Source organism: Cebus imitator, unplaced genomic scaffold (genome assembly GCF_001604975.1).
Source record: "Cebus imitator isolate Cc_AM_T3 unplaced genomic scaffold, Cebus_imitator-1.0 Scaffold118, whole genome shotgun sequence".
Classification (NCBI taxonomy): domain Eukaryota; kingdom Metazoa; phylum Chordata; class Mammalia; order Primates; family Cebidae; genus Cebus; species Cebus imitator.
Window position 1 is genome coordinate 2,237,959 of NW_016107433.1, and position 18,626 is coordinate 2,256,584.

Here is an 18,626-nt window from a genome sequence, read left to right on the forward strand (position 1 = left end):
GAAACTCCGTCTCAAAAAAAAAAAAAAAAAGAAAATACATATTCTGGGGGGAAATGATGTGGTTAAACTAATCTGTTTGAGCTCTGTTACCATATTTTGTGATCTTCCTCACTGGAACATAAGTCCCACAAGGAAAGAGCCGTTGTTCTGTTTTTTTGTTGTTACTGTTTTTAGTTTTCAAGACTGGGTCTTGCTCTGTCACCCAGGCTGGAATGCAGTGGCACAGTCTCAGCTTACTGCAGCCTTGACTTCCTGGACTCAAGCAGTCCTCTCACCAGCCTCCTGAGTAGCTGGGACTACAGGTATGTACCACCATACCCAGCTGATTCTTTTAATTTTTTTAGATACAGGGTCTCACTGTGTTGCCCAGGCTGTTGTTGAACTCTTGGGCTCAAGCAACCATCCCACCTTGACCTCCCAAAGTGCTGAGATTACCGGTGTGAGCTACCGTGCCTGGCCAGAGCCTTTGTTCTATTCAGTGCTTTTTTTTTTTTTTCCCCTCAAGACGGAGTCTTGCTCCGTTGCGCAGGCTGGAGTGCAATGGTGCGATTTCACCTCACTGCGACCTCCGCCTCCTGGGTTCAAGCAATTCTCCTGCCTCAGCCTCCCGAGTAGCTGGGATTACAGGTGTGTAACACCATGCCCAGCTAATTTTGTTTTATTTTTAGTAGAGACAGGGTTTCATCATGTTGGCTAGGCTGGTCTTGAACTCCTAACCTCATGATCTGCCTACCTCAGCCTCCCAAAGTGCTGGGATTATAGGCGTGAGCCACTGTGTCCAGCCCTCTGTTCATTGCTTTATCCCCAGCACCTAGAACAGCTGGACCGAATGAATGTTTTATGGTAAAACAGCTTCTAAATTTCTGTTCTGGCTACAATTTAAGCCCAGTGAGATGATTAAGACCTGGTCTCTGCCCTCAAAACGTGGGGAATAGAAACAAACTAGATGAAGTATAACATGTTAGGACACTACTCCAATTACATGCAAAGTGCTGTGGGAAAGCAGAAAATGTGGTCTTAAATTCTTCATAAGCTGGGGTGGTACCCCTGGGGGAGGCTTTCCAGTGCCAGTGATGGCAGAGCCAGGCCGCTGAGGAGGAACTGGAGTACGCAGGGCATTCCACAGGGAGAAGTACAGTTTGATTTCTATGTGTATAATCTCTCCTTTCTTTTTTTTTTTTCTTCAAAAGGATCAGGTTCAAGTTCACTACAGGTCACAAAACATGATGTCTTGTTGGCTACTTTAAAATCTAACCTGTCTGCTTTGGAGGACAAGTTTCTGAAGGATCCTCAGTGGAAGAAACTGAAACTCCTAAGAGATCAAATTGCTGATAAGGCAGAATGGCCACAAAACTCTATAGATGTCACTTGGAGCTTTACCTCTCAAACCTTGTTGTTGCTTTTGTGCTTAAAGGAAACCATGATCCGCCTTGCAGCTAATTTCAATCCAGGTAAACCCAACCCCAGGACTCCAGAAGTTGCTCCTGCCCTGAGCCCTGATGCACTTAGTATCTCACAGCAGAAGACTGTCCAGTTCATTTTGCAGTTTGTAGTGACCTTGGGCATCTGCCCCTATCTCATGCCTGGTGTTGGAGTCCCTTTGAGATACAGAACTGAGTTTGGTGCCGTCGTTCAAGACGTGGTATGTCTCGATGCTGCCCCTGATGCAACTCGGAGACTGTACACTAGCTGCAGGGCCCTTCTGAATGTTGCTGAACACACATCACTGGGGAGCTTGATATTCTGCCACCATTTTGGGGATATTGCAGCAGGTCTGTGCCAACTGGGATTCTGCCCAACCAAAAGCAAACTACTAACACCTGCAGAAGAGGTAAAATTGAGAAAGAGAGATTGTGTGCATGTGAATATGTGTATATTTTCATGGATAGCTGTTATAAAAGACAACTCTTAGTTCTTCAGAACCGGTTATGCCAAAGCATGTCTAATGGATAAATGAATCTTTTGGGGGTGGGTGGAGGTTTCATTTATTGAGTGCTTGTCCCTTGCACACCTGTAGAGTCCATTTCACCTGTCCTTTGCCATTTTTGGAAACAGCTATTGCAGGCTGTTTCTTTGAGCATCTGTTTCTTCTATAAAGTATGTACCAGGCCAGGTACGGTAGCTAACACCTGTAATCCCAGCACTTTGGGAGGCTGGGGTGAGTGGATCACTTGAGATCGGGACTTTGAAACCAGCCTGACCAACATGGAAAAACCCCATCTCTACTAAAAATACAAAATTAGATGGGCACGGTGGCACATCCCAGCTACTCGGAAGGCTGAATCGCTTGAACCCGGGAGGCAGAGGTTGCAGTGAGCCAAGATTGCGCCATTGCACTCCAGCCTGGGCAACAAGAGCGAAACTCTGGCTCAAAAAAAATATGTGTATCATAATACCTGCCTTGGAAGGTGGTCATAAGGATTAAGGATAATGTGTGTCAAATATCTGGCCCAACCTCTAGTAGTGCTCATATAATTACTACTAATGTTAGTATCATGGCTCCCTCATTAAATTCGTGGGAAGATTAAATGAGATAACATGTGTAGAACACGTGGTACACTACATAACTCTGTCAGTGTCCATTATTAGGTGTTAGGGGTATATGCCCATTTTTTGCTGTCACTTAGTCACATAAGCAGTTGAGCATCCAGACTACAGAAGTTGCTGTGGAGATCATAGAAGCATAAGACATGGTCCTTTTCTTCAAATAACTCACACACTGATTGGGAAGATAAGACCTACTGGCATGACATAGCAGGAACCACTGCTCCTCCATGAGAGGACCACTGGCATCAGCATAGGGACTAGCCAGCAGAAGCTGTTGAGATGTAAATGTCTCAAGGGTCAGTGCGGCTCCCATGGGCAGTGATTCCCCAGCCTCCACAGCCAGGCTTCACAATGTTCTTGTTTCTCTATCACCTGCCTGTGTCACCCTTGTTCTTGTTCCTTTTCTCTTCTCTCTCCTGCCTACATTCATAAACATTTGCCTAAAAGCCGCTATGATCCAAATGTTGGCATGAAATTCTGAGCTCTCCAGGGCCTTTATGTGATAGGAGCAGAGTGCCCCCTCTTTCCGGCAGGGTTATACATGATTGACGCTTCTGGCAGCACCTCCTGCCTGCACTTCCCTGACGTAGTGGGACCCGGTTGACAGGTCCTATTACTGTTACTGAGGCTAAGTTGTTCCCAGGATCTCAGGAGGGAGAGATAAATGAAAAAAGACACACAGAGAGAGCCAAGTAGGAAGACAGGAGAAGGAGTTGACAGAGGGGAAACAACACTGGGCGTACTTTATGAAGCTGGACAAATTCCCATCAGTATCTGTGTTCTAAGTTGCACCGATACCTCAGTGTGTGAATCGGCAATGGGTGGGACCCTGACTGACTCTGAGCAGTAATCACCAAGGAGGACTGTACTGTTAAGGCTCAAGAGTACCCCACAATCATACGCCTCTTTGCTGCCCAAGTTCCAAATGAATTAAAAGAGAGTTAAGAAGAGTAAGAGTTTTTTTAATTTGTTATTATTATTTTTTGAGTTGGAGCTTTGCTGTGTTGCCCAGGCTGGAGTGCAGTGGCATAGTCTCAGCTCACTGCAACCTCTGCCTCCTGGGTTCCAAAGATACTCCTGCCTCAGCCTCCAGAGTAGCTGGGATTATAGGCATGCACCACCACACCCAGCTTATTTATTTATGAGATGAAGTCTTGCTCTGTCACTCAGACTGCAGTGTAGTGGTACAATTTTGGCTCACTGTAACCTCTGACTCCCAGGTTCAAGCAATTATCATGCCTCAGCCTCCTGAGTAGGTAGAATTACAGGTGCACACCACCACACCCTGCTAATTTTTCTATTTTTAGTAGAGACGGGGTTTTGCCGTGTTGGCCAGGCCAGTCTCAAACTCCGGACCTCAGGTGATCCGTCCACCTAAGCCTCCCAAAGTGCTGGGATTACAGGCATGAGCCACCGCACCTGGCAGGAGACAGGTCTTTCTGAAAGTGCTCTCCAGAATTAGACACTCTCACTACTCACCCATTTTAAGGAGCACTGGAAAACTGCAGTGCCTTCTTCAGGGGATAGGCCTCTGAAAAATACCCAGCACAAAAGAGCAGAACAAAATGTGCAGTCACTCTCAAAAGACAGAAAAGGAACGAGCTGAGAGATGCATGCCAAAACCAGCCAATAAGTGAGTTTATGCCACTCTCAGCAATAACATCAGTCTCATAACTTGCCCAGAAGAGCGAAATGGAGAGAGGGCCAGGAATGTTTTAGAACATCTTCCCCCAGGTGGAAGGAAATTGAGAGAGGATAGAAGCCTGCCTTCCTCTCCTCTCACAGGTATCCCTGTACAGTGTTGTAAAACATTACTTTCTATTGTCTGCCTGGTTTGAATTCCACTAAAGCCAAGTGCTTCTTTCTTTTAGGTTCTAACTGAAGAGGAGAGAACCCTATCCAGGGGGGCCTTGAGAGACATGTTGGATCAAGTCTATCAGCCCTTAGCAGTCAGGGAACTACTTATCCTCCAAGGAGGACCACCCCAGGTACTCAGGCCTGGGCACTCTTGGGGGTGACTCTTTAATAATAATGTATGTGGTATGCTGTCTTCTTCTGGAAAATTAGATAATTTTAGCTCCCTCTTTAATAATTTAGTTGAGCCTTATTTCATCTTTTAGATCATAAAACGATACTTAAAAACTAAATGACACTGACCCTTAGTATAATTTAAAAGACTTTTTCTCTTTGTTTTTTGTTTTTTGTTTTTTTTTGAGATGGATTCTCGCTCTGTCTTCCAGACTGGAGTGCAGTGGCTCGATCTCGGCTCACTGCAACCTTCACCTTCTGGGTTCACACTGTTCTCCTGCCTCAGCCTCCTGAGTAGCTGGGATTACAGGTGCGCGCTGCCAGGCCCAGCTAATTTTTGTATTTTTTTTTTAGTAGAGATGGGGTTTTACCATGTTGGTCAAGCTGGTCTTGAACTCCTGACCTCATGATCAGCCTGCCTCTGCCTCCCAAAGTGCAGTGATTACATGCCTGAGCCACCGTGCCCGGCAAAAAGACCTTTCCCTAATGAAATGATGGACACTTTTCCCAAGAATATTATGATCACTTTTTTTAAGACTTATGGCAGTTTTATGCGAGATTTATTTTACTCATTTTGAAACTGGATCTTTTTTTTTTTTTTAACTAAAATTTGGCTGTTTGACAAAATGTTCTTTCAGCAGAAGTATCTGGACACTTCAATCCTTTGAATGGATTATGTATTTGAAGTCAAGAAATTAAAACCAGAGATCTTTCCAGGTTTAGGACTTTGAGATTTGTAAAAAAAAAAAAAAAAAAGAAAAAAGAAAAAGAAAAGAAAAAAACCAGAGATCTTATTGGTGCTATTCTTAGTTACTTTGTTTGAAAACATATAGTAGTATATATTCTGCTAGGGATAAGATAGTTTCTTTGTTTTCTTAAAAATAATGTTTATCTGAAATGATTTAATTTGATGATATAGCTGGAATTGTTTATTTTTAGTACCTACATTTTCGTTATGAATCTAGGTGTGTAAAGAGTGAGGAGCCAGCCAGGCACTATGGCTAGCACAGGTAAACCCAGTACTTTGGGAGGTTGAGGCAGAAGGATCACTTGAGATCAGGAGTTTGAGGCCAACCTGGGCAACATAGCAGGACCCCTATCTCTACAAAAGATAAAAAATAAAAAATTAGCCACGTGTGGTAGTGTGCACCTGTAGCCCCAGCTACTCTGGAGGCTGAGGTGGGTGGATTCCTCAGGCCCAGAAAGTTGAGGCTGCAGTGAGCTGTGATCAGGCCACTGCACTTCAACTTGGGCAACAGAGTGAGACCTTGTCTTAGAAAAGGAAAAGAGTGAGGAGCCAAGGGAATTAGCTGTACGTCAGGAGCAAGGACCAGCTGAAGCTGGCTGCAAAGGTATCTCCTAATTGAGTAATTTTTGTCTCATCCTTAGAATCTTACTTCCATCAGGCCCCTCCGGGATTCAACCCCAATGTGCAGATATTTGAATTTGTCAACCTTTCCATTCTTCAGGTTTCTTACCCATAAGATAGGGATAATCACAATGCCTTCCTTGAAGTCCCTTTTGAGATTATATGGGAGTTACTTATGCCGTGCCTGGCACATCATAATCCCCTCAGTAAATGGGAATAATTCAGTAAAAGAGAGAAGACAAGAGAGTTGGGATGAAATATTTCTGTTACTAATTTTGATGCTTACATACTTAAGTGCAATGGTTGACGGCAACATGATTAATGTTCTAGCCCAAAATAAGTGCTAGAACATTAAAACTGAGGCCAGGTATGGTGGCTCACGCCTGTAAATCCCAGCACTTTGGGAGGCTGGGGAGGGAGGATCACCTGAAGTCGGAATTCGTGACCAGCCTGACCAACAAGGAGAAACCCCGTCTCTGCTAAACATAACAAAATTAGCTGGGCGTGGTGGCGTATGCCTGTATCCCAGCTACTCGGGAGGCTGAGGCAGGAGAATCATTTGAACCCGGGAGGTGGAAGCTGGGGTGAGTGGAGATCATGCCACTGCACTCTAGCCTGGGCAACAAGAGGGAAATTCCATCTCAAAAACAAAACAAACAAACAAAACTGCAGCACCTTCTGCAGGGGATAGGCCTCTGAAAAATACCTAGCAAGAAAAAGCAGAACCAAATGTGCAGTCACTCTGAAAAGACAGAAGAGGAATAAGCTGAGAGGTGCATGCAAAAACCAGCCAATAAGTGAGTTTATTCCACCCTCAGCAGTAAGGGACACCAAGTCTGTTTATTCACTGTGGCAACACAGAACTCCCAGAAAGAAACCCTTGAAGAAATCCAACTCTTTCTTGCAGATCAGACTGGGGCAGAAAAGAAATAAAAAAGGAATCCAACTCTTACTTGGAACTGTGTCACAGGAATCAGATTTGCTAAAGCCACAGAGGCAAGGGCTAGAGTGTTCCCTCCCTGTTGTGAACCACCCTCTTAGTGGCAAATAACGTTCATAAGGACCTTCCTTGGGAGCTGGATTTAATTGTCAGGGCTACGGTCAGAGATTGGTTACATTCACTTAGTATTCCCAAGATCTATGTTTGAATCACTGATGCAAATGTCTGTTTCTGAGTTTGAAATTTCATTGATTTTTCACTGTTTATTACTTTGTTGAAAATAATGCGGAAGATTTTGTAAAGTTTTTTGTTTTTGTTTTTTTTTTTTGAGACGGAGTTTCACTCATGTTACCCAGGCTGGAGTGCAATGGCGCGATCTCGGCTCACCGCAACCTCTGCCTCCTGGGTTCAGGCAATTCTCCTGCCTCAGCCTCCTGAGTAGCTGGGATTACAGGCACGTGCCACCATGCCCAGCTAATTTTTTGTATTTTTGGTAGAGACGGGGTTTCACCACGTTGACCAGGATGGTCTCGATCTCTTGACCTCGTGATCCACCCGCCTCGGCCTCCCAAAGTGCTGGGATTACAGGCTTGAGCCACCGCTCCTGGCCCTTGTAAAGTTTTTTTTTTAAAGGAAACAATATTGCTCTTTTGAAGTCTGTATAGCACACTGTTAGTTGTCATGACTCAGGACTTTAAAAAAATGTCTAGCCCGGCCTGACAGCTCACACCTGTAATCCCAGAACTTTGGGAGGCCGAGCCGGATGGATCACCTGAGGTCAGGAGTTCAAGACCAGCCTGGCAAACATGGTGAATTCCCCTCTCTACAAAAAATACAAAAAGTAGCTGGGCATGGTGGCACGTGCCTGTAATCTCAACTACTCAGAAGGCTGAGGCAAGAGAAGTGCCTGAACCTGGGAGGTAGAGGTTGCAGTGAGCCAAGATCATTCTATTGCACTCCAGCCTGGGTGACAAGAGTAAAACTCCATCTCTAAATAAATAAATATTACATATCATAGCTATTTCTTTTTTTTTTTTTTTTTTACAGGCATGAGCCACCGTGCCTGGCTGTCGTATCTATTTCAATGACATTCAGAATTCACACCTTCTTCTTTTTCTCAGTCCTGTACAGATGTGAAGACACAACTGAGGTGTCGGGCCCCAGCTTGGCTTCGGCGTCTATGTGGACAGCTGCTCTCTGAAAGGTTAATGAGACCTAATGGTGTTCAGGCAGTAGTCCGGGGCATTTTGGAAGGAGCAGGTGGTAAGAAATAAAATGTTTCTATGATTTTGATATCCATTTTCCTTTGAGTCAGAGTCTGAGGTGAATTATTGATCTTTAATATTTACCTTTAAAACCTGACTGAAACAAAACTATATCCTTGCAGGGATCGAACAGGTTAAACTTAAAGGTCCTTAATGAGCTGCTTTTCCAAAGAAACTAGTTCTCTTGCTCTTTCCCTAAAATAGTTTGTGATACACAGCCTATTTTATTGAATAGTATTGTAAGCCCCTTCAAATAATTTATAATATCGGAGGAAAACATTACACAGAAAGTTGAAGAAAACCCTAGAGTAAATGTTAAATAAAGCCAGGTGCAGGCTGGATGTGGTGGCTCATGCCTGCACTTTGGGAGGCTGAGGCAGATAGATCACTTGAGGTCGGGAGTTCAAGACCAGCCTGGGCAGCATGGTGAATCCCCATCTCTACTCAAATACAAAAATTAGCCAGACGTGGTCATGGCAGGTGCCTAATCTCAGCTACTTGGGAGGCTGGGGCAGGAGAATCACTTGAACCTGGAAGGTGGAGGTTGCATTGAGCCAAGATGGTGCCATTATACTCCAGCCTAGGTGACAGAGTGAGACTCTGTCTCAAAAATAATAATAATAAAGCCGGGTGTAGTGGCTCACACCTGTAATTCCAGCACTTTGGGAGGCTGAGGCAGAAGGACTGCCTGAGGCCAGGAGTTCAAGACCAGCCTGGGCAACATAGCAAGACTCTGTCACTACAAAAAATAAAAAAATAAGCCAGGTATAGTGGTGCCTGCCTGTGGTCCCAGCTACTTGGGAAGCTAAGGCAGCAGGATCGCTTGAGCCCAGGAGTTCAAGGCTGCAGTGAGCCATGATCATGGCACTGCATTCCAGCCTGGGCAGAAAAAGCAAGACCCTGTCTCAAAAAAAAAAAAAAAAAGTGAAATGTAAAATAGTTTTCTTGAAGCCAGAAATACCTTTGAGATGCAAACTTTGGGATGAAGTTTTACAATCATTTCCCCAATTTATATTCTCTAAGTCCTCATTAATAGGAAAAAAAATAATAATGCTAAGCATGGTAGTAGTTTTTAATTTATATTTTTTGTTTTATTTTTTAGACAAAATTAGACGTGTACAATAATTTAAAGTCAAATAGTTCTGTAAGGCTTATAGTGAAAAATAGCAGTCCTTGGCACCATACCAATCCATTTCCCATATCTGGAAGCAAATACTTTGAACTCTCAGTGAGTTTTTTCTGGTATTTATCTCTATATTTCTTTTTTCTTTTTTTTGTTTTGTTTTGTTTTGTTGTTTATTTTTTTTTAGAGACAAAGTCTGACTCCATCACCCAGGCTGGAGTGCAGTGGTGGGATCATAGCTCACTGTAAGCTCTAACTCCTAGACTCAAGTGATCCTCCTGCCTTACCCTTCCAAGTAGCTGTGACTATGGGTGTGCATTGCAGTGCCCAGCTAATTTTTTTCATTTTTGTAGAGACAGAGTCTTGCTATAATGCCCAGGCTGGATAATTGTTGTTTTTTTTTTTGAAAGAAAGAAAGAGAAAGAGAAAGGGGGAGAGAGAACAGGAGTCTTCCTCTATTGCCCAGGAATGCAATCTAAAAATAGGTATTAAAAACCTCTTTTAGGCCGATAATTGTACTTAACAGCGGAGACAGGAAGGAATAAGGGAAGAAAATAACAAACAAGCAGCCAACCAATATTTCATTTAAGTCTGTGAAACGCTATGCAAATGCTGAAGAGTGATTTACTTCCAATTATGTGGTCACTTTCAAAATATGTGTAATATGATACTGAGAAAACTGTATGTTCTGTGGACCTGGGGTGAAGAATTCTATAAATATTCACTAAGTTTACTTGTTCCAGGTCTGAGTTCAAATCATAGATGTCCCTGTTAATTTTCTATCTCGTTGATCCGTCGAATATTAACAATGTGGTGTCAAAGTCTCCCACTATTATTGTTCAGGAGCCTAAGTCTCTTTATAAGTCATTAAGAACTTGTCTTATGTATCTGGGTGTTCCTATATTGGGTGCATATGTATTTATGATCATTGACTCCTGTTGCATTGATCCTTTTACCATTATGTAATGTCCTTCTTTGTTTCTTTTAGTCTTTGTTACTATTAAAGTCTATTTTGTCAGAGACGAAAGTTACAACTCCTGTTTTCTTTTTTTTTTTTGCTCTCCATTTGATTGATAAGTCTTCCACCAACCCTTTGTTTTGAGTCTTTGTGTGTCCTTGCTTATGAGAGCGAACCCATGGGTTTTGACTTTTTATTCAATTTGCCTGTGTCTTTGATTGGGGCATTTAATCCATTTAAATTTAGGATTCATATTGGTATTTGTGAGTTTAATATTGTCGTTTAATGCTAGCTGGCTATTTTGCCCATTAGTTGATAAAGATTCTTCATTATGGAGATACTCTTTACCTTTTGGTAAGTTTTTGGGATGACTGATACTGGTTGTTCCTTTCTGTGTATAGTGCTTCTTTCAGAAGCTCTTGTAAAGCAGGCCTGGTGGTGATGAAATCTCTGAGTGCTTGTTTGTTCATGAAAATTTTTATTTTTCCTTCATTTATGAAGCTTAATTTGGCTGGATATGAGATTCTGGGTTGAAAATTCTTTTCTTTGAGGATATTGAATATTGACCCCCACTCTCTTCTAGTTTCAGCTGTAGGGTTTCAGCTGAGAGATCTGCTGTGAGTCTGATAGGCTTCCCTTTATGGGTAACCTGACCTTTCTCTCTAGCTGCCCTTAGAATTTTCACCTTTATTTCAGCCCTGGTGAATCTAACGATTATGTGTCTTGGGGTTGCTCTACTTGAGGAATATCTTTGTGGTGTTCTCTGTATTACCTGAAGTTGAGTATTTTCCTGCCTTACTAAGTTAGGAAAGTTTTCCTGAATAATATCCTGAAGAATATTTTCCAGCTTAGATTCATTCTCTTCATGACATTCAGGTACACCTGTCAAACGTAAATTAGGTCTTTTCACATAGTCCCATATTTCTTGGAGACTTTGCTCATTCCTTTTTACTCTTTCTTCTCTGATCTTGTCTTCTTGTTTCATTAAGTTGGTCTTCGACCTCTGATATCCTTTCTTCTGCTTGATCAATTTGACTGTTAAAACCTGTGCATACTTCGCGGAATTCTCGTATTGTATTCTTCAGTTCCATTAATTCACTTATATTCCTCTCTAGATTGTCTATTCTCATTAGGATTTCGTCAAACCTTTTTTTAAGGTTCTTAGTTTCTTTACATTGCGCTAGAACATGTTCTTTTAACTCACAGAAGTTTCTTATTATGCACCTTCTGAAGCCTAAACCTGTTAATAGAACGCACTTGTTCTCCATCAGGCCTTGTTCCCTTGTTGATGAGGAACTGTGATCCCCTGTAGAGGGAGAGGCATTCTGATTTTGGGTATTCTCAACCTTTTTATGCTGGTTTCTTCCCATCATTGTAAATTTATCCACCTGTCATCTTTGTAATTACCGACTTTCAAATTAGGTCTCTGAGTGGACATCCAACTTGTTGATTCCCAGCGCCAGAATCTGAGCAACCCACTGTGCCGGCCAAAACAGCGGCATTAAGATTCCTGGTGCTTTTCTGCCCTGGAATCTCCGGTCTGGCTTCCTTCTTGAGTCCCTTTTTCAATCAGCTAAATAGGTGACTCTGCCTTCCCGGAGCTCCAAACATCGACCAAAAGGGGACCCAGTCCCGTTTATTCTGCACCAAGAACCGCCGTGCTGGGACACTGGCAGCCGCGGCGGCCACAAGAGTCGCGTTGGTGACCCGTGGGGCTCCTCCGCTGGGAATCTCCTGGTCCGTGAGCAACAAAAATTCGTCTGAAAGTGTGGCGTCCTCTCGTTCTCTGCGCTTTCACTGGGAGCTATAATCCTGAGCTGCTAGTAATCAGCCATCTTGGATCTCTCTCCCTCTTTTTTTTTTTTAAACAGAGTTTCACTATTGTCACTCAGGCTGGAGTGCAGTGGTGCAATCTCAGCTTATTGCAACCTCTGCCTCCTGGGTTCAAGGGATTCTCCTACCTCAGCCTTCCAAGTAGCTGGGATTACAGGCATGTGCCACCACACCCAGCTAATTTTGTATTTTTAAAAGAGACGGGCCGGGCGCGGTGGCTCACGCCTGTAATCCCAGCACTTTGGGAGGCCGAGGCGGGTGGATCACGAGGTCAAGACATCAAGACCATCCTGGTCAACATGGTGAAACCCCGTCTCTACTAAAAATACAAAAATTAGCTGGGTGTGGTGGCGCGTGCCTGTAATCCCAGCTACTCAGGAGGCTGAGGCAGGAGAATTGCCTGAACCCAGGAGGCGGAGGTTGCGGTGAGCCGAGATCGCGCCATTGCACTCCAGTCTGGGTAACAAGAGCGAAACTCTGTCTCAAAAAAAAAAAAAAGAGAGACGGAGTTTCACCATGTTGGTCAGGCTGGTCTTGAACTCTTAACCTCAGGTGATCCACCCACCTTGCCCTCCCAAAGTGCTAGGATTACATGCATGAGCCACCATGCCCCGCCCTTATATTTCTAACTAATATATGGGAATTTGTAATTTTTCAGTTTTAGACATCATATATCTACTTCTCACATGTGTGGAAGAGGATCTTACTCTCTTTTATATCATTGCTATCATTCCCCCAGGTACATTTTTATTTTCCCATCTCCTTAGTATATTTATATCTCAGTTATGGTTAAATCAATATTCAGTGTTTATGTTAGTGTAACTCTTATTTACAGCTGAGCTATGTTGTATATTATGATTACTTTCTTTTTTTACATAATCTTTTGTACTTCCTGGAGTTAATCTTTTTTTGTTTGTCTGATTAGTTTTCTATGTGTTTATCTCTCATCTTTTCTCAAGCTCTTCCTCTTTTGTTTAAATCTCCTTTTAATACACTCAAAAACATCAGATAGGCTGGGCACCATGGCTCATGCCTATAATCCCAACACTTTGGGAGGCCAAGGCAGGTAGATCACTTGAGCTCAGGAGTTCAAGACCAGCCTGGGCAACATGGTGAAACCCCATTTCTACCAAAACTACAAAAATTAGCTGGGTGTGGTGGTGCACACTTGTGGTCCCAGCTACTCAGGAGGCTGAGGTGGGAGGATTGCTGGAGCCCTGGAAGTTATGGTTTTAGTGAACCAAGTTCACACCATCGCACTCCAGCCTGGGTGGCAGAGCTGAAACCCTGTCTCAAGCAAATAAACAAACACACAAAAACCCATCAGATAATCTATCAGTTTTGTCTTCTTGGAAACAACTTTCTCTGGGTCTTCTGACCTGCTCTACTCTAACCTGGTTACCTTCTATTCAGCTGCCATCCAAGGATCCCCTTCACCTTTATCCTAGTGAGCCCTTTGCTTTTTTTGTGTGTTCAGTCTCTTGTCTTACTTATCCCATGCCTATTGGTTTCCTATTCCTGCTCAACAATTTACCACAAATCTAGTGGCTTTTTGATGGAAATGGCATTTAAACTGAGCCCTGAAGTCTGAATTGGAATTAAGTAGCTGAAGAGTGAGGGAGGATGGTTATAGGCAGAGAGAGTAGCATGTACGAGGAACTGAGGTAGGAATGAGCATGGTGCTTCTGAGGAAATCTCCATATGGGTAGGGTCATGAGGGCAGAGTGCAGGGAGGGTGGTGCGCAGTGAGCAGGGAGGGTGGCTGAGGCCACATCAGGAAGGCCTTATAGGCTGAGTTCAGGATGTTGAACTTTATTCTGAGGGAAGTGAGAAACCATGGAAGGTTTCAAGAAAGAAAGAACATGATCAAATCTACATTTTAGAAATATCTATGTGTAGGTATTATGAAGAATGGGTTGGGTAGGAGCAGAAGCAGGGAGATCAGTTAAGAGGCAGTCATCTGAGGGATCGGGGAGGCTTGGATTAATGCAGTGGCCATGGAAGTGGAGAGAAATGAATGGGTTTCAGAGGTATTTAAGGAGGAGAGTTGCTAGAACTTAATGAAGGGCTGGATATGTGAGGAAGAAGGAAGAGAGATAGAAGAATAAATCTTGACTTCATTTCTGCCATAGTTAATGTATCTTGGTCTTGTCAGACAGAAGTGAGGTGAGTGTGGTTAGCAGATGTTGGTAGATTTGGTCTAGAGTGGCCATAATATTGCCTCCCCTCAGTTCTGCCCACAGTGGCTTCTAGGGCCAATGAAATGAAAAATTATCAGTTACCCATAAGAAATTGTTCCCTGCTAACAATTTTTTGCATCTTCCTTTTCCAAAAAGGGTTATACCTTACCTAAGGGCATGTAGATTTGAGAGCTACTATAAGAAAATCAGAACCCTCTTTTTCCTCTGATTCCACCCAACTTGTGTATGTATATATTTGTTGTTATCTATTCATATCTTGTTTCTTTCCCAGAATGGTTTGAAGCAGGTTTATATTGACCTGCATATTTACCATTTCTGGTGGTCTTCATTTCTTTATGTAGATCAAAATTTCAGTGAAAATTTCCTTCTGCCTGAACTTTAGTTACTATTGCTTATAGTATAGGTCTACTGGCAATTAATTTTCATTTTTTTTTAAGATGGAGTTTTACTCTTGTCACCCAGGCTGGAGTGCAATGGCATGCTGTTAGCTCACTGCAACCTCTGCCTCCCAGCAATTCTCCTGCATCAGCCTCTTGAGTACCTGGGATTACAGGTGTCCGCCACCATGCCCAGCTAATTTTTTTTGTATTTGTAGTAGAGATAGGATTTCACCACGTTGGCCAGGATGGTCTTGAGCTCCTGACCTCATGTGATCTGCCTGGCTTGGCCTCCCAAAGTGCTGGGATTATAGGCATGAGCCACTGCGCCCAGCCTGGCAATTAATTTTCTAGCTTTCATTTGTCTGAAAATGTCTATCTACTTCATCTTCCTTTTTGAAAGATATTTTTTGTTGGGTATGGAATTCTAGGTTGACATTTATTTCTTTTAGTACTTTAAAAACATTTCATTGTCTTCTGGCTTATGTCATTTTGGATGAGAAGTCTGCTGTTATTTTTATCTTTGTTCTTGTATAAATGGTATACCATTTTTCCCTCTGGCTGCTTTTAAGATTTTTCTCTTATTATTAGTTTTTAGAAATTTGATTATTATCTGCCTTGGTGTGGTGTTGGTTTCTTTAATTTTTTTCTGCTTTTTGGAACTGTGGGTTTATAGTGTTTGCCATATTTGGAAATTTCTCAGATATTATCTTTATTTCTGTACTCCTCTCAGATCTCTCTGGGAATTTGAATTACACCAAATATTATGTTTAATGTTGTCCTGCAAATTACTAATGCTGTGTGTGTGTGTGTGTGTGTGTGTGTGTGTGTGTCTGTGTGTCTTTTTTTCCTCTGTCTTTTAAAAATTTTTTCCCAGAGACAGGGTCTTGCTTTGTCTCCCAAGCTAGAGTACAGTGACATGATCTTGGCTCACTGCAACTCCTGCCTCCCAGGTTCAAGCAATTCTTGTGCCTCAACCTTTCGAGCAGCTGGGATTACAGGCATGTACCACCACACCTGGCTAATTTTTATATTTTTAGTAGGGACAAGGCTTCACCATATTGCTCAGGCTGGTCTTGAACTCCTGGTCTAAAGTGATCCATCCACCTTGACCCCCCAAAGTGCTGAGATTACAGGTTGAGCCATTGTGCCTAGCCAAGGACAAATCTTAATAGTTGTCTTAATGGTCTTGTCTTCTAACTCTGTTACCTCTGTTTTGGGGGATCTGTTCTATTGGTTTTTCTTTTCTTTTTTTTTGAGACAGAGTCTTGCTCTGTCACCTAGGCTGGAGTGCAGTGGCACGATCTTGGCTCACTGCAACCTCTGCCTCCTAGGCTCAAGAGATTCTCCTGCGTCAGCCTCCCAAGTAGCTGGGATTACAGGTGTACACCACCACGCCCAGCTACTTTTTATATTTTTAGTAGAGACAGGGTTTCGCCATGTTGGCCAGGCTGGTCTCGAACTCCTGACCTCAGGTGATCTGCCTGCCTTGGACTCCCAAAGTGCTGAGATTATAGGTGTGAGCCACCACTCACAGCCTGTTCTATTGATTTTTTTTTCTAATTATAAGCCATATTGTTTTCCTTCTTTGCATGCCTGGTAAGTTTGTGTGTGTGTGTGTGTGTGTGTGTGTGTGTGTGTGTGTGTGTTTTAAGGTATTCACATCTGGTAAAAGTCATTTTTTAAAAGAGCACAGTTTGGTGGTGTTTAGTATAGTCACAGAGCTGTGCAATCATCACCAGTATCTATTTCCAGAACATTTTCATCAACCTCCCCCCACACCCACCCCAAAGAAGCCCTCACACTCACTAGCAATCACCACTCCTCATTCTCCCTTCTTCTCAGACTCTCTCTGGTAAGCACTAATTCACTTCCTGGTCTCTTTGGATTTACCTGTATTGGCATTTCATACAACATATGGTCTTTGTGTATGGCTTCTTTTAGTTTTTGAGGTTTATTCATGTTTATTTTTGTTTGTTTGTTTTTAAGACGGAGTTTTGTTCTTTTACCCAGGCTGGAGTGCAATGGCATGATCTCGGCTCATTGCAACCTCGTCCCAGGTTCAAGCAATTCTCCTGCTTCAACCTCCTGAGTACCTGGGATTACAGGCACCCGCCACCACACCCGGCTACTTTTTGTATTTTTTGTAGAGACAGGGTTTCGCCATGTTGGTCAGGCTGGTCTTGAACTCCTGACCTCAGGTGATCCACCCACCTTGGCCTCCCAAAGTGATGGCATGAGCCACCGCACCCGGCTGAGGTTTATTCATGATATAACATGAATCAGTTTTTTATTCCTTTTTATGACTGAATAATATTTCCTCATATGAATTTGCCTGGCAATTTTTGACTGGCTGCTGAACATTTTTTTTTTTTTTTTCTTTTTTTTTTTGAGACGGAGTTTCGCTCTTGTTACCCAGGCTGGAGTGCAATGGCGCGTTCTCGGCTCACCGCAACCTCCGCCTCCTGGGTTCAGGCAATTCTCCTGCCTCAGCCTCCTGAGTAGCTGGGATTACAGGCATGCGCCACCATGCCCAGCTGATTTTTTGTATTTTTAGTAGAGACGGGGTTTCACCATGTTGACCAAGATGGTCTCGATCTCTTAACCTCGTGATCCACCCACCTCGGCCTCCCAAAGTGCTGGGATTACAGGCGTGAGCCACCGCGCCCGGCCTGCTGCTGAACATTTTTATTTTACATTGCTGAGTGCCAGATTTTTTATTCCTTAGGTAGGCTTTGTTCTGGGATGCAGTTAAGTTACTTGGAATTAGTTTAGTTCCTTTGATCCTGGCTTTTCAGCTTTGTTAGTGTGGTTCTACAGCAGCCTTTATGATAATTTAACCCCTTATTGTATTATACTATGTGTATTGTACTAAGTGTACAATACAGATTGTACGAAGACAATACACTTCTGAGAATTCTAGTTGTTGCCCTGTGTGTTAGGAGATCCTCCCAGGCTGGCTAGTGGGAACACAGCTATTCCCAGTCCTTTATGAACCATGGGAGTTGTTCCCCCTACTTCTTTCTGGTGGTTCTTGCCCCAGGCTTTGGTATTTTCCTCACACGTACATATATCATACTCTACCAAAGACCTGAGAGAGAACCCCTCTGCAGATCTTTGGAACCCTCTCTGTGTAACTTCCTCCCCTCTGGTATTTTGCCTTGAAAATTCCAGCCGTGTTGGCCCCCCTGAACCCTGAACTATGTTTCTTCCACCCGGTAAGATGCCAGCCTTCATTTGGGCTACACCTGCAATCGCCTGAAAACTCTCTCCAGGTCATGAACGAGGGCAGTCATCGGGCTCACTTTCTTTGCTTCCCTTCTCTCAGGGATCAGTGTCCTGGGCTGATGTTGCCCATTGTCTGGAAACCATTCTTTATATATTTTGTCCAATTTTATAATTGTTTAAGATGGTAAAATAATTCTGGTCCCTATCACTCTATGGCTGTGGTTTAAGACTGTTTAAATTAAATGATACATATAAGGAGACAGAATAATAATAATAGTAATAAACATAGTGAAGCTAGTATTCCATTTATATGAATAATATCATTATAGTGACTAAGTGCTAGTTTTTCTCTGAATTTCTCAGAAACTAGCATCAAAAGGAAAATATAGGCTGGGCATGGTGGCTCATGCCTGTAATCCTAGCACTTTGGAGGCCAAGGCAGGCTGATCACCTGAGGTCAGAAGTTGACCAGCCTGGCCAACATGGCGAAACCCTGTCTCTACTAAAAATTTTAAAAAAATTAGCTGAGCATGGTGGCACGCACCTGTAATCCCAGCTACTCGGGAGGCTGAGGCAAGAGAATCGCTTGAACCCGGAAGGCAGAGGTTGCAGTGAGCTGAGATCATGCCACTGCACTCTAGCCTGGGCAACAGGGAGACTCCGACTCAAAATAAATAAGAAATAAAAAACATTAAAAGGAAAGTATAGAGGGGTAGATTATATTATGGAAAAAGAAAACTATTTTCTTTTTTTTTTT

The 18,626-nt window shown here is 43.0% G+C and overlaps 1 protein-coding gene across 1 annotated transcript in view; it reads left to right on the forward strand.

The window, feature by feature from the left end:
* TANGO6 (transport and golgi organization 6 homolog) overlaps positions 1-18,626 on the forward strand; it is a 258,258-nt gene that overhangs the window by 15,245 nt on the left and 224,387 nt on the right. Inside the window, exons 2-5 of the mRNA XM_037742252.1 lie at positions 1,191-1,831; positions 4,419-4,535; positions 8,006-8,147; positions 11,832-11,971. Of these exons, the coding sequence (XP_037598180.1) occupies positions 1,191-1,831; positions 4,419-4,535; positions 8,006-8,147; positions 11,832-11,971 (1,040 nt within the window). The remainder of the gene's footprint in view (positions 1-1,190; positions 1,832-4,418; positions 4,536-8,005; positions 8,148-11,831; positions 11,972-18,626) is intronic.